General features: G+C 38.6%; 1 protein-coding gene across 1 annotated transcript in view; it reads right to left on the reverse strand.

The window, feature by feature from the left end:
• Nucleotides 1-3,850: 3,850 nt before the first annotated feature.
• Nucleotides 3,851-13,494, reverse strand: part of MARCH10 (membrane associated ring-CH-type finger 10) — a 28,586-nt gene continuing 18,942 nt past the window's right edge. The window contains exons 7-10 of the mRNA XM_026054380.1: nt 13,279-13,388; nt 9,988-10,080; nt 6,543-6,576; nt 3,851-3,876 (exon numbers count right to left, since the gene is read on the reverse strand). Of these exons, the coding sequence (XP_025910165.1) occupies nt 3,851-3,876; nt 6,543-6,576; nt 9,988-10,080; nt 13,279-13,388 (263 nt within the window). The remainder of the gene's footprint in view (nt 3,877-6,542; nt 6,577-9,987; nt 10,081-13,278; nt 13,389-13,494) is intronic.

The raw sequence follows: 13,494 nt of genomic DNA on the forward strand, positions 1-13,494 counted from the left end.
CCCTGTGTCTCTAACAACTACTGAACCTAAAGCTAGTGTAAAAAACTACCTGTCTTTAGCAGGGGTGGCACTAGGACAGCCCAGGTGAGGGATGCATGGATTAATTTCTGGGTATAGTTTTTCTCCTTTTTGCTCTGGGTATCATTTGTTTCTTTTTTTCCCAAAAAGCTGGGGCCTTTGCAAGTCCATTATTTTGCATGTGGAGAAACAGCGTGCGGTGTCTCTGCTGTTTTCAACACCTGTCTGCGACGGCCGAGTCCCTGGGAGGACCCGCTCTCCAGCAGTGCCCCGTTGTGGGGATGCTGCCGCAGAAATGCAGCCCAAGGCTCTTCCCTCTGCGCAGCTTTTGGCTGGAGTCCTGTCTCCCACTCCCAAATGGCCGCAGCAGATTCCCAGCTGAGGCTTTGCAGATCTGGGGAGCGAGCGGGGACGGTTTCACACAAGATACGGCTCTGTACACGTTGGATTCCTCTGGGGCCAGCAGAGGTATCTCCTGCCATGTACATTACGAGAAGCATCTAAGGGGCAATTTCAAAAGGAAAATCTCAGCAGGCAGCACCTAAGAGCCCTCCTGCTCATTCACATGTGGATTGTGGAGCCCAGCTTTGCATTGGGTTACACCCAGCAGCCTGCACTGGGCGGCCACAGAAGCCCAAGATTTTATGGGGGCGGTGGCCACAGTTTCCTTTGGTGAAAAACGCAGAGCAGACTGTTAGGAGCAGAAGCACCAGGAATGTCTTTGAAGGGACAGGTTTTTATTATCTTTTGCAGAGCACTTCACCTGAGAGGTGAAAGAGAAGCTGATGAATTGGTAGAAAGGTCAGAGGGAGCCATACTGCTTAATTGCAAACAGCAGTGGAAATAATTCTGAGAGACACTATACTGCAATGAGGGAAAGGACATTTGAGTCATCCTCATTCTGGAACTGTAAATGTTTTCAGGTTATTCTGACCTGAATTTAGGTAGGCAGTTTCTGTTAAAAGGAAGCCGAGCAAAATTTGCACTGCTGATTTTAACCAGTGAAGCTCAGTGTGTCATTTGATTTAAAATAAATGCAACCTTTGGAGGAAACAGAAGTTTGCAGTAAGCAAAGGCTCTCTCTTATGGAAATAGTCTTCTTTTATCTTTTTTTTTTCCTAAACTTGAATTGCATGAACCCACTTTAAGGAGTCATTAGAAAGTTCCATGATGTCTGGCTCAGCCCTAGGTTTATCTGGAGAAGGAGACTAAGTGGCCTTGTTATTTTAATCGCCTTTAATTTCCCTACTGACCACTTACGTATCAGACAGAAGGGAAGGCAGCACCTCTGAGGCTGGCAACTAGGACGCCCTAAAATTAGTGAGCTGCAGGTGAGCTCCCCTCCAACTCCTGCACTGCAGAGAAGTGGTATGGTTTTTGAAGTTGAACTTCCCTTTTATTTTGAGAAACATATTTAGAGTGCTCTTTGCAGGGAACACTGTATTTTGCCATATGAGTGGACTGGTAGACTCCAGGGTGGGCTTTGTCCAGTAACTGAAGTCATCTGAACTGCTCACGCAGCCTAGGGCTCCCATTTCAGTCAGTTCTCTTTGATGCACTCAGTGGAGCTCAGGGCATGATTAATTCTAAACTGGGTTAGATAAACAGTGATCTAAGGGGGCTTTTGTCTTAACTGATTAAAAAAGGAGGCTGGGGCAGCTAGCTGAGCCACAGCATCTACAMAGCAATCTCTCTGGTGGTAGGTGGGCTGAATTAGCCCTACCAGACTAATTCCCTCAAGCTTGCACCCATAGCTAAAAGCAGGTGTAGGCTTTGGGCTAGTTCAGCAGTTGCATTGAATACTTGTAGACCTGCACTATGATGCTCCCAAGATCTAGATTATGTGGGAGGGGAAGTGCTCAGATGTATTTGGGAGCTTTTGAGACACCTAGTTCAGTAGTGGTTATGCCATACTCGGTTCCCCCGCACGCACGCCGGATGTTTTGACTGGAAGACATAGCAAGAAAGACGAACTGGAAGTGTGAGTATGTGAGGAGCTTTCTGGGCTCAGCCTGCTCTTTTCCATTCAGATCTGACAAAGTATCAAAATTCAGTAAGATTTAAGGCAGAAAAATACCAAATAAACTTCTAGAAATGAGGCTAGCTCTTCTAAATCAGACTGGTGCCAAACCGGTATAAATTATAAATTCTGAATTGGTCAACTGCCTAAATTCAGTTCTGAATTCAACAGTTAAATCATCTGTCCTCTGTGGATTCAGAGCAGTGTTTCTGAAGGTCAGAATTCAGCGTTGGATGTTCAGCAAAAAGAAAGCATTCAGTAGCTCTAGCACATCAAAGACTGAGGATTCCTCAGTGCTACAGAATGCATACAGTGTGTACGGGTTGTGACTAGTGGACACTGCCTTTTAAAAGTAAAATTGCAGTTGGCAGCAGTTTTTATTTCACCCCATGGTAAAAACCGCTACTCTGAAAAGAACCAGTTTGTACAAAATGAGTAACCACAAGATCTTTGTTTCCTCATTCCCAGAATCCAGCTGKAAGTCTGACTCAGAAGTTATTAATCTTTGCTGGATAAAAAGGAATGCAATGTTCTGGGAATGGTGTCTGCTTAGTAAGTAATTTTGTTCAAGAGTATTAACTAGGTACTTTTCACTCTAACTGGTTATTGGTCATGTAATAAAATATAGTTCATATTTAATAATTACCTTCTGATCCACGCAGTTAGTATGTAGTATATAAGGACCAGCTTGGAGAGTAGGGAGCATAGCCATGAATGTGGATCACATTCCCAGTGACGGACAATAACCAGGACAGTCTGAGCAAGCAGCACATGGGATACTAAGTGGGTGGAAGCTGACAAAATTTCCTGCAAAATCTCTCATCATCTGCAGTAAAAAGAATTATATTTTATGAAGTAATATATTTTAAGTTCATTTGAGCCTGAGAAGCTAGGAAGAATGTTAGTAAGACAAGGAGTCAGAAGGCTCATGTACAAATCCAAGCACAACTTAAAATAATTCCTACAGGAAATCTGTGCTGATCAATCCAGTCTTTCACTGAGATACAAAGGCTTCAGGCTTTTTGCTATATAGTTAAGCCTTTAGTCTCCTTTTTATCTTCCCTTCTAACCAACAGCAGTATTTTCTGGTTTCTTAACATGGACTCAATTCAGTTTCTTTTTATGTCAGTGCTATCCTCTAATTCAAACAAAAAACTAACTGGTTTTCTTCTGCCTTTATTATTCCCATTCTAAAGCAAAGATTCTTTTTGCTCAGGCTATGCTAGGTGTCAAAGAAAGAGAACATTAATAAGTAAATTCAAGAACTTTACTGAAAATCTGTCTTAGTCAAGGTGAAGACAGTGGTTCGTTGTTGCATGCACTGAATGTAGAAGTGTTTTGGACCATTAGGTTATAAGATACGTATGTGGTCATGTCTGTTCATAAACTCAAACTCTCATCAGGCAAAACCTTAAAATCACAGACTGTCAGTACCATATGTAGCCCAAAAACACATAGCAAAGGAACCACAGGCATCTCAGTAGCTTGTGATTTTAAAGATAAAAGAAAAAAAAACACTAAGAACTTACTAGCCAAGTGTTTCCAATTAGGCTAGCCCATTTTAGGACATAATCAATAGTTACCAAATTGATTTTGCTACTGGTTACCTTGATCTATGTTCTTTTAAAGTAATTACCTGTCACTGCTTGGAATTTTTTAACGACAGTGGTGGGACTACTAAAAGGACTGTGCGACATATACGTGCTTGTTTTAGTTTGGTATAAAGCAAGAGAAAACATAAGGGATATAAAGCCATGGAAAAGAGCATTCAAGATAAAGGCTTCTTGGTGGAATTACAAGTCTGGAGATGCTTTATCTGTTTCTGTCACAATCAGAACCTGCAAATGGAGAAAGAACATCTTAAAATAGCTTTCTACAATCCCAAGAAAAATAATAACTGAACTTAGCAACATGAAAGGATATTGCTTTAAGCTTTGAGTCTTTAGGAGTGATTCTGTATCACTACGTAATTAAAATGCTTCTAAGCATAATCTTATATTCTAAGAAGGGAGTCAGCATAAGCAAGCAATTGTTATTTTTCATTGCTTAGGCTCTCAGCACTGGCTCACAATGGAGGGTACATGCTGGTGCCAAAGCCAATTTTTGCTTGGAAGAGCCATTTCTCCCATCTGGAGCAAATACCCCACACAGAGCCTGCAGGAGCTCGCAGAAGGGATCAGATGTAATTAACCAACTAGTTACTAGGTGTCACTGTAGCCTCACTTCGTAGAAGTGAAAGATTCCTCCTTTGGCAAAAACCCATTAACTGGAATGAAGTTCGGCAAAGAATCTAAACTCCCTGCAGCTGGAAGGTTTGCTAAATTAGATGTATTGTAAACATAAGATCTGAAATCTTCCTCTAGAATGAAATAACTCACTTGGCATTTAGTATTGTTTCCAGATGCTAATAGTCTTTTCAATACTGTTTATATATTTTATTTTTCCTGTAACTGAAAGGTTGAAATTTAGAAAAGTTTTTATTCAGTAACCACATTATGATTTCATACCTCATAGTCATACTCTCAGTAAACTGATTTACAAGACAACGAATAACTGTCATTCATTAGTAAAATATCTATTTAGGATCCACATTCTCATTTTTCTGTTCACTAATCCTGGACAATGACATTTTAACAGAATTTAGAGGGTGAAGGAAAAGTGGCTGCCTTAGCCACAAGATGGCAATGCCACGTCTCTGGGGAATAACTTCCCAAGGTTAATAATAAATGATTTATTTGTCAGAAAAATGTTCCTTACCATTGATACTTTTGAAAGGAACAAAAATTCCCTCCTATTGGCCTTTGAATTCCTATCCTGTAATTCAGTTCAGCAGGCATTTATATCAGAAATGGTGAGTGAATCTCTTGTTAGCCCATAATCAATATTTACACAACTTCTCTAAATGTGGTGTTTACTTGGTTTAAATATTCCTTACAAAACTGGGACTGGAACAAAGAAAATTATCTTTGACATGAATATATATGGTATAACTTAAAAGGTCAAGGTGGTAACTAGAAACTTTGCAGGAAGTGGTTCTACACTTAAACAGCAAAAGATAAATGTAATGTGTATTACTCTCAGATATGTAATCTCTAATTTACTAGGTGATTGCAATATGCAGTTCAGGTAAGTATTTTAACTTCCAATTGAAATTGTTTTTTTCTTCTTCATTAATTCATTAAAAAAGCAAAACAAAACAGTAAAGTCTGTTCATGGAAAGAATTCCAGCATAATTTGAATTTAAAGGTACTATAGATTTGAAGAAGACTTCCAGTCTTTATCATGAGTAATGATCAATTTAGGGAAAAGCTTCCAAGAAAAGATGAAGTTTGAAAAGGTGCGAAAAAGGGGGCACAATTTATTAAAAAAAAAAAGAGGCTCAGATTTTTGTCTTTGTTGAAGAACAAAGACTGCTGAAGACTTGTTTGTTTTTAATGAGAAGTATAGCACTTCTGTAAAAGGACTGTCTGGAACGTACAAATAAGGTAAGAAAAAATAAAATAGGGGATTTCTTTTTCTGCTGCTTAGTMGGAGGCTCAATCTCCTTCAGTTTCTATTCTGACATCCTTCTGAACTCAGTGGGGCTGACCACCAAAATCCAAAGACATAATATGGTTTTAGATCTTGAATCTTGAGACACCCAACCCAAATACAGCAAACTTTCTCAAAGGACTAGTTTTCATTTGCTGTTTGTTCAGACAGTGAATCTAGTCTGCAAAACAGCTTTGGGCTCCTCCTCAGTATTTGATGTAGAAGAACTCTTTGACATCATAGGGCCCAGCTGCCTGAGTAAGCACTCAATTTTCTAACCCACAGAATCCAAGATTGTTTTGCAAGTAAAAGCAAAACATTTTCTTACAGTTTGTGAGTACATCTTAAAAAAAAATCCAACTCATTGCCCTGTTTTGCATATGTCAATGTCTTGCTGTTTGTGTTTCTCTTAAACTGGATGGCTATGTGGAATTTCCTGATCAGTTCAAARACAAGAAAAGGCAGCGACAATGTTAAAACAGAACTAGATAAAAACGAAGGCCTTTTTAAACAAAGTCTTTAACAAGTAAACCACCAACCTTCTTTTTGGATGTTCCAGAAGAGCTCATAAATGATGGTATAGGCAGCTTAAAATTGTATTGAACGAAATAATTAGGAAAAGCTCTAACACACAAAATATGTAACATCGTAGTTTCAATGCAGTAGACTTCTAAAGATATAAAGAAGTAAAGCCCAAGGGATATAGCTTGCAGGCTATTTTTTTTCTTTTAACTTCTCATTGTTTTTGTGGAGAAATTCAATTAAATACCATTACTGTACACTTGATACCATGTAAATTTTTCTAATTTCTGCAACTTGAATTTCCTGATTTTTTTCTTCTTACTTTTTTGATGTTTAATGTGGGTCTCTTTTATATCTAAGTCCCTCTTGCCAACACATGAGAGCTTGCATATTTAATGAGAATAATTAAACAAGACTTTTATAAAAGTGAGTTTTAAACTCCAAAGCTTACTTTCATTTTCCTCTGCTCTAGGCTGTCTTGAGTGCTAGAAGAAATGAAACAAAAATTAATAAAGCTTTCCCATATTAGCACTGATTATGCATTTAATTTAATGTAGCTAGAAATAGTGTAGCGAATGTTTAAAAAAATTAAAACAGCGTGASGAAATTACAAGAGTCTTAATAAGATAAAGTAAAGCTCTTGAATAAAGTTTTGGACTCTTAGTATCAAAATGACTTCTTGTAAGCAAATATGACAGGTTTGCTGTTAAATTTTACTCTGTCTATATCTTACTGTATTTTTAAAAGACTTGTTTTATTTAAGCAGTTACTCCTAAGATCAATTTTAGATTTCACCAGACTATGAAAATCTAAGGTTGAGGCTTATTTTTAATGATTTCCATTCTATTTTTGAAACTTGCTGGTTTCAAAAATGAAATTAGCACATGACAAAAAAACTGCTATACTTTCAGAGATTCATACTGATTTAATGGTGACTTTATGCTCATTGCCCTCCAACTTCCAGCAGTATTACTGAAAAGAAACCTAAGGGTGACACGTTCTTCTCGGCAACATGCAAGACACTTTGGGATCTGGATTTAGTCTCTTTAAATTCCAAGTCCAGTCGGAACTGAGATTTTAAGAGGCAAGAAGCAAACCCGCAGCTTATTGCTGAAGCAATTCCGTGTGCTCGTTTCCGCTAAAGGCCTTTTGTCTCTTCATCATGAGATGTCACGTGAGCACAGAAAGTATCTGTAGCCCCTTTACATTTAGAGTGACATAGGAGGAGGGAGCAGAACTGTTCTCAGAGCTCAAAAACCTCACTAGAAGCTCATATATTTCCACGCTCAAGCTACTCGCTATCCAAATCCTATTAATGCAGACCTGCATGGGAGGGAGGTTAAACGATGTGAACAGAAGAGCGCTGATGGTAAATCTTTGAACAAAGGGGATCAAACACTTATTAACTGTCCATCACTGATGCAGCCTGTTATACCTCTGTGCCACCTTTGCTGGATTGCTCATTTCATTTTACTATGATGGTCTATTTACACCAAGCAGGCTGATGTAACAGACAGACATTTTTCAGAAATGAATGTACATGATTCTTTATCAAAATATTTGAATGGCTAACTAATGAAAGATTTTGAAAAGCTTTGCTAAACTACTCCCATGGGCTTGTGTTTTAATTAAGTATTCTTTCTGAAGTGGTTGTTTGAAAGTGTTTTTTTTTTCTTTTTTTTTTTTTTTTTGTGTTTGCCTGATGCTTATGACAGCTCCTGCCAAGGCCATCTGTAACCTCTGACTCCTCTCACCGTGTATCATTAGACTGTGAACCTGTCATTTAAATGGCTCAGGGCTTTAGCAAAATTATAGTAAATGAAAATGTTCAGCATTCTGTATCACTTGTCCTCAGTTGGGAGCGAATAGCCCAGACTAGATGAGTTGGGATTATCTGAAAGCAAGAGTTAGATTAATACAGAGCACATCTGACCATGTAATGCTAGGCTGCATCACCAGAATCAGTATTTCTATCCTGCTACTTGCACTGTGCCACACAGACATACCCCAAAAATAGATTCTATACCTAACTCCCTCCCCTGTTGCTATGTCACATCTGGGCCCAGATTTTCAGAAGCTGAAAATTTTCCCTACTGTTTTGCCAGGGATTTTTGGTCCCCTCCTTCAGTAACCGGCATGAAGCATCTTGACTCTGACCCATTTGCTCCACTTTGTTTCTGCAATGTAGTTATTAATATATAACCTAGTCATTCCTTTATAATCCAGAGAGAAAGACAAGGTCTTCTACAGCAAGGCTCACGGGAAAGATGCCAGTGTAAGGCATCTCTCCCAAAGTCAAATGAATCATATCCCAAACTTGCATTTGTCTCTGCACAGACTATAACAAGAACACAGCCAGCTGGTTTAGATGTTGACATCTTACTGGGAAAGTCTGAGGTTGCTGAGATTAACCCACCACCATCACTTTTCCGTAAGTTTTGGTGGTGGAAAATTCTTCACTAACTTGGACTAGCTCTGGGGCTCCTTTTGACTTTTAGAATGGGCAATGCAAAACATTTTAAAATGATTTAATATGATAGATACTCAAAATAAGAGGTAGCTTGTGGAACTGCCAGGTTCTGATGCACCACAGCCAGGTGGTATATGGACTACATCTGCAAATGTTATTTTACTTTTTCATTTCTCATTTGGACTAAATATTTCTCAGGGGAAAGCTGTGAGCTTGGTTGTTTTGTTGTTTTATTTGATTTCAAAGTGTCTTGTTTTTAACAACAGAGCTATAATTAAGCCAGGAAAACCCACTAATTGTCAGTATTATTTTACACTGGAGTGGACAAAATGGCAAGATTATAAAGAAACCTTAAGAATCCAGTATCCCATAGACTGGCTTTTAATTAAAATTCCTCTCAGCTTCAAAACAGTCAGGAGTGGAAGCCGCCCTTCCTACGGTTTTAAGATGACCGACAAAACAGTGCTTAGACTAGCTACAAGCAGCAAGCCACGGTGTGAAGAGATGTGACCTTCTTTCTTAGACCAACTCAACTGCATTCATATCGCTCCAGTGAAGCTATGCTCTATGAATTTATAAACATCAAAAATGTCACTCCAGGCATTTAGTTTAAGTCTTGGGCCAGGGAATATGATTGCTAGGCACTATCCTATAGACTGAATTAGAAGTATCCATAGAAGTGCACGGGATTTATGCTTGAAAGTCACTTAGCCAAGGGATTTTTTTCAGTGGTGCCTATTCCTTATTTCCCCACCTCCATGAAGTTGTTGAAGGAGAGAGAAAGAACAGACAGGATAAAAGTGGCTCACAGCTGCTGTAAATGCATCTCTGGTGATTAAGAAGTAGAGCTATCCTAGTCTCACTTCTTGTCAATACTGCTGTACTCAAACATGCTCAAAGGAAGCCTCACCCTTAGCGTATCTGCTGCTACATCACTGCAGTGGTGCTGGGAAAAGGATGAATGTGACAACTTTGCCCTTATCAATAAATGTCATGTAATTCTTCTAGACTGCCATTTTTTTGCAATGCCTAATAGTCACCTTATACAGTGCCTCCATTGCATCTTACTACTAGAATTGAAATCTTAAGATTTGATTTATTAGAAAAAAATCTATTTCAGGAAGAGTAAGCACAATAGACTTTTGTGAAGTTGCTAACAAACATTCAGAAGATAGCTGGCGTTGTTTATTTAAGCAACTGGAAGACTAGGAGATTAATGACCTTGTATTACRAGATCAAGGAGTATCAGATGTGATTATAGACAACACCTGAAAGAAGCAGCTCCGTATCTATTGGCTGACCTTTAAAAAGGAAGGTTCTCAGGGAGGGGGGGAGTGTAGAGCTTGGTAGTGAGCTGTGCTGCATACAGAAGGGAGCATGGGCCATAACTTTAAGGTAACAGTGTTGTCTTCCTTATTTTTCTTACCCTGTTTCTGGAGGTTGGGTTGTAGTTTTGTCTCATGAGATCCCAAACATGAAAAAGCAGCACAAGATATAGATCTGTTAGTTCATTCTCTGCCTGTATGTTTAAAAGCAAAGCAAATAGTATTTTTCACTCCAGGTGATTTCTAATGACCTTGACAAATAGAACTACACAGCTGCTAAAATTAAAGTCTCAGGCTATATTTTAATGGGGATATCCAACCTAGTGGCTGGAATAAACTATACAGCTTTGGGTCCAATACATCCTTGGGTTCAATATTGTTTTGTTTATGACTGAGAAATGGGTGACCTGTGCTAAGCCTGAATGAGAGGTAAGTGCTTTGCAGGCTGCACTACCTGACTGACAGCTACTATCTTTAAGGAAAACATGGAAGTTTAGGACCTAGATATTAAAAACACAAACATTTAGTCTAACCTCCTGCCTAAAACAGACCACAGGATTCAATATTGTATTAATATCCCACCTGTGATACAGTAGGATAAGTTACAGTAGAGAAATGTGACTTATTCTGGAGAGCTAAAGATAATATAATAATTATATTATCCTTAGCTCTGGAGAGCTAAAGATAATAGCTCATCAGGAAGATAGCAACTGGAAATTACTGATTTGACACAAGCAACAGCAAATACCAAGCAACAATTAAAGGAAAAAAGGATGGTGTAATCAAACATGTGTTATCCAGAGCTGTCTTATGTGTGTGGCTTTGGGGGTGGTGGTGGCTGCTTTCTTTTTTCATCCGGATTAGCTATATTGTAGATAATCGTCACTAATATGAAAAATTAGGAGTCAATTTTCTGCTTCCTTAGATGGAAGGAAAATCCTGGCACTGTGCAGACRCAGGTGCAGAGCTATATAGTGCTACGCTTCTTCTGGAATTGTGAAATGGGGATAAAACACTTCTGGAAATCTTACCTCTCAAAGAKACGTGGCCAGAGAGCTTGACCATCTGTAAGTACTGAAGGTTTCGTGGTACTTCTAACTGCTATAAATTAAAACACAGCATCCTGGCCACTTTCCATTGAGGGTAATTGATTCATCCTCCCCAAATTTCCACTCTATAGCTGTAATTGATTTTTTTTTAATAGTGAATTTAATCAACTTGCAAGACAAAACACTTATTTTGCCTCCCTCTTGACAAACAAGTGTTTTGTTTTCATTTGTCTCTGTAATTAATGTGCCAGCTGCCAATAGTGAAAAGAACTATAGAAATTAATTTATTTCCCTTGTAAATACACTGTACAATATTGTTGGCTTGGAAGAGCAGTGACGATTCCAAGCTGGAGATGGCTGTATTCCACTGACAAATTAGAGACAAAAAATGTTGCACATACATATGTGAGGGAGAGGGAAAATGATTTTAAAAAAAAAAAAGAGGAAAAGGTTGGCTCAAGTGTGTGCGTCTGCTTTCAGAGTGCATATGCTGGCTGCTGAATGTAAATCCTAGCTTGCTTGAATACTATTGCAAAGTTACTAAGAGGATTCCTGAAAAGCCTTATGTTCTAAAAAATAGTAGGCAAGAAGAGGCTGGAGCGGTCGGAATGGCAGCAGCATTGCCTGTTAGTTTGGATTCGTTCTTCTCCTCAGTGCTTTCATAAAATACTTGGTTTCAGCTCTTTCTCCTCCTTGTAGATTAGTTGCATCTTTTTCCACTTTTTTCCCCCTAGGATTCTATATTCCTTCCAGAAATTTCCTTTCTCAAGCCATGATGTTTTTCTCCTTTAGGTTTTCAATGAGTGTCTGATAATCCCAGTCTAAGTAAAAGGCTTTATGTTCATATACAGTTTACAGCACAGTAGCAGATCAATCATCTAGAAAAAAGTTTGCTGGTGAACAACTCTGTCAAAGCATTCTGGGAAATCATTTACTTTCTTTATGTCTAAGTAAGGCCTGAAGGGATGCAGATGGGGAAATACTGCAAATAATATGAGAAAGGCACTTCTACCAGATTGTGCMTCTTCTACTAGTTCATAGGGAAGACTCTAGCACATTGAATTATTTATTTAGATGAGCAAAAATGCTAAAAGGGCACCTAACCATATGTTTTAGATGCTTCTGGCATCACTAAAAATGCATCACAAATAATACCTTAAAAGTACTGCAGTATAACACGATATAAAACACCTCAAGGAAGCAACACAACCTATAAGCTTAATTACTTTAAATGTTCTAGCAATTACTCATCCTTGCAATTCATCTTTTTCTTTTTTTTAAATGCCTGGGGTTAAACATGAGCCTTGCAGTTTCTCCTTGTGTGGAATGTGTAAGCATGATGTGCTGAATTATCAAACTAGAAGCTGATAGAGACATCAGCTCATGCTCTGCAAAGTACTTCAAAGCTCTCAAACCAAACTGCCTGTGTCTGCCTCCTGCGTGAGCCTTGCTATGTGACTGCTAGCGCTATAAAAGCTGGGCAGAACTGGGCACTGCATCCTACCTGGAATTCAGGGGGCAACCAAGAAATCTGCAAGACTTCCAGGGAAATTCTATTGCAATCTGCTAAAAGGCAGTGTCATGAGATCATGCTTACTGTGTTGGGTCCTGTCTGTGACTTGAATTCTCAAGGATTTTGGTAATACATAAATAACAATGAAGCAATAGGATATGTGCTTTTAGGATTTAGAAGAATCAAGAATAGTGTTTCAAAATCTTTTTTTTTCTATGAAAACTTTCTTTGATTGCTAGGTATGTTCATCTCTTTCTTCAGCTCTACTATCGGCCTATAATAAAAATCAGTAGCTCTGACTTTGCTATGATGATTTTTTTCCAGAAAATAGGATAGGCTGTTAAACTTGGTTTCAATTTTTTTTGACCCTTATGCCTGTACTACTTCATTTAAAATGCTTATTAGAACGAACAAAAAGCCTAATAGAGAAATGCTCAATTCTTGTGTCACTTGGTTAGCTGAATTTTTCCTCTTACATAACATTGTGAAGGACAAACAATGAAATCCTTGGCTGCTCTCCCTCAATCAGCTGTTGTATCTACATAACAAACAGGAATTTTTCCATTGCCACAGTTGATTACAGGTTTTCTTTATGCAAAGCCTCCAGATACTGGGCAGTTCCATGAAATGCCTTGGGATTATACAATTTGAGTCTCAGATAAATAAGGCCTTTATGCATTTTTTGAAATCTGCATAAGTAAGCATATCTCTTCCTCACAGTTTAGCAGGTTTCAGGGGATGCTGATATTTCACTACATACTGAAAGTCTGCAAGGCAGCAATACCAAAATAGGATTATAGGCTCTTATCTGAAGAGAGGCAGTTTCTTACTTCTAAGTAGTGGTGGTTTCTGTAATACTCATTCACATTAAAATCATCCAGATCAAGTTTTAGGGTCTGCTTACACAGCTCGCATGTCTTTACTGCTCCCAGATCAGCACCTGCATTAAGACAAAGAATTAAATGTTTGACTTTAAACTACATGCACCATGTAGTTTAGGGGGGAGGGCTACCTTCAATGTTCTGTCATTGTTTAACATGGGGGGG

This window comes from Nothoprocta perdicaria, unplaced genomic scaffold, assembly GCF_003342845.1.
Source record: "Nothoprocta perdicaria isolate Ctin4 unplaced genomic scaffold, notPer1 scaffold_121, whole genome shotgun sequence".
In the NCBI taxonomy this organism is placed as follows: domain Eukaryota; kingdom Metazoa; phylum Chordata; class Aves; order Tinamiformes; family Tinamidae; genus Nothoprocta; species Nothoprocta perdicaria.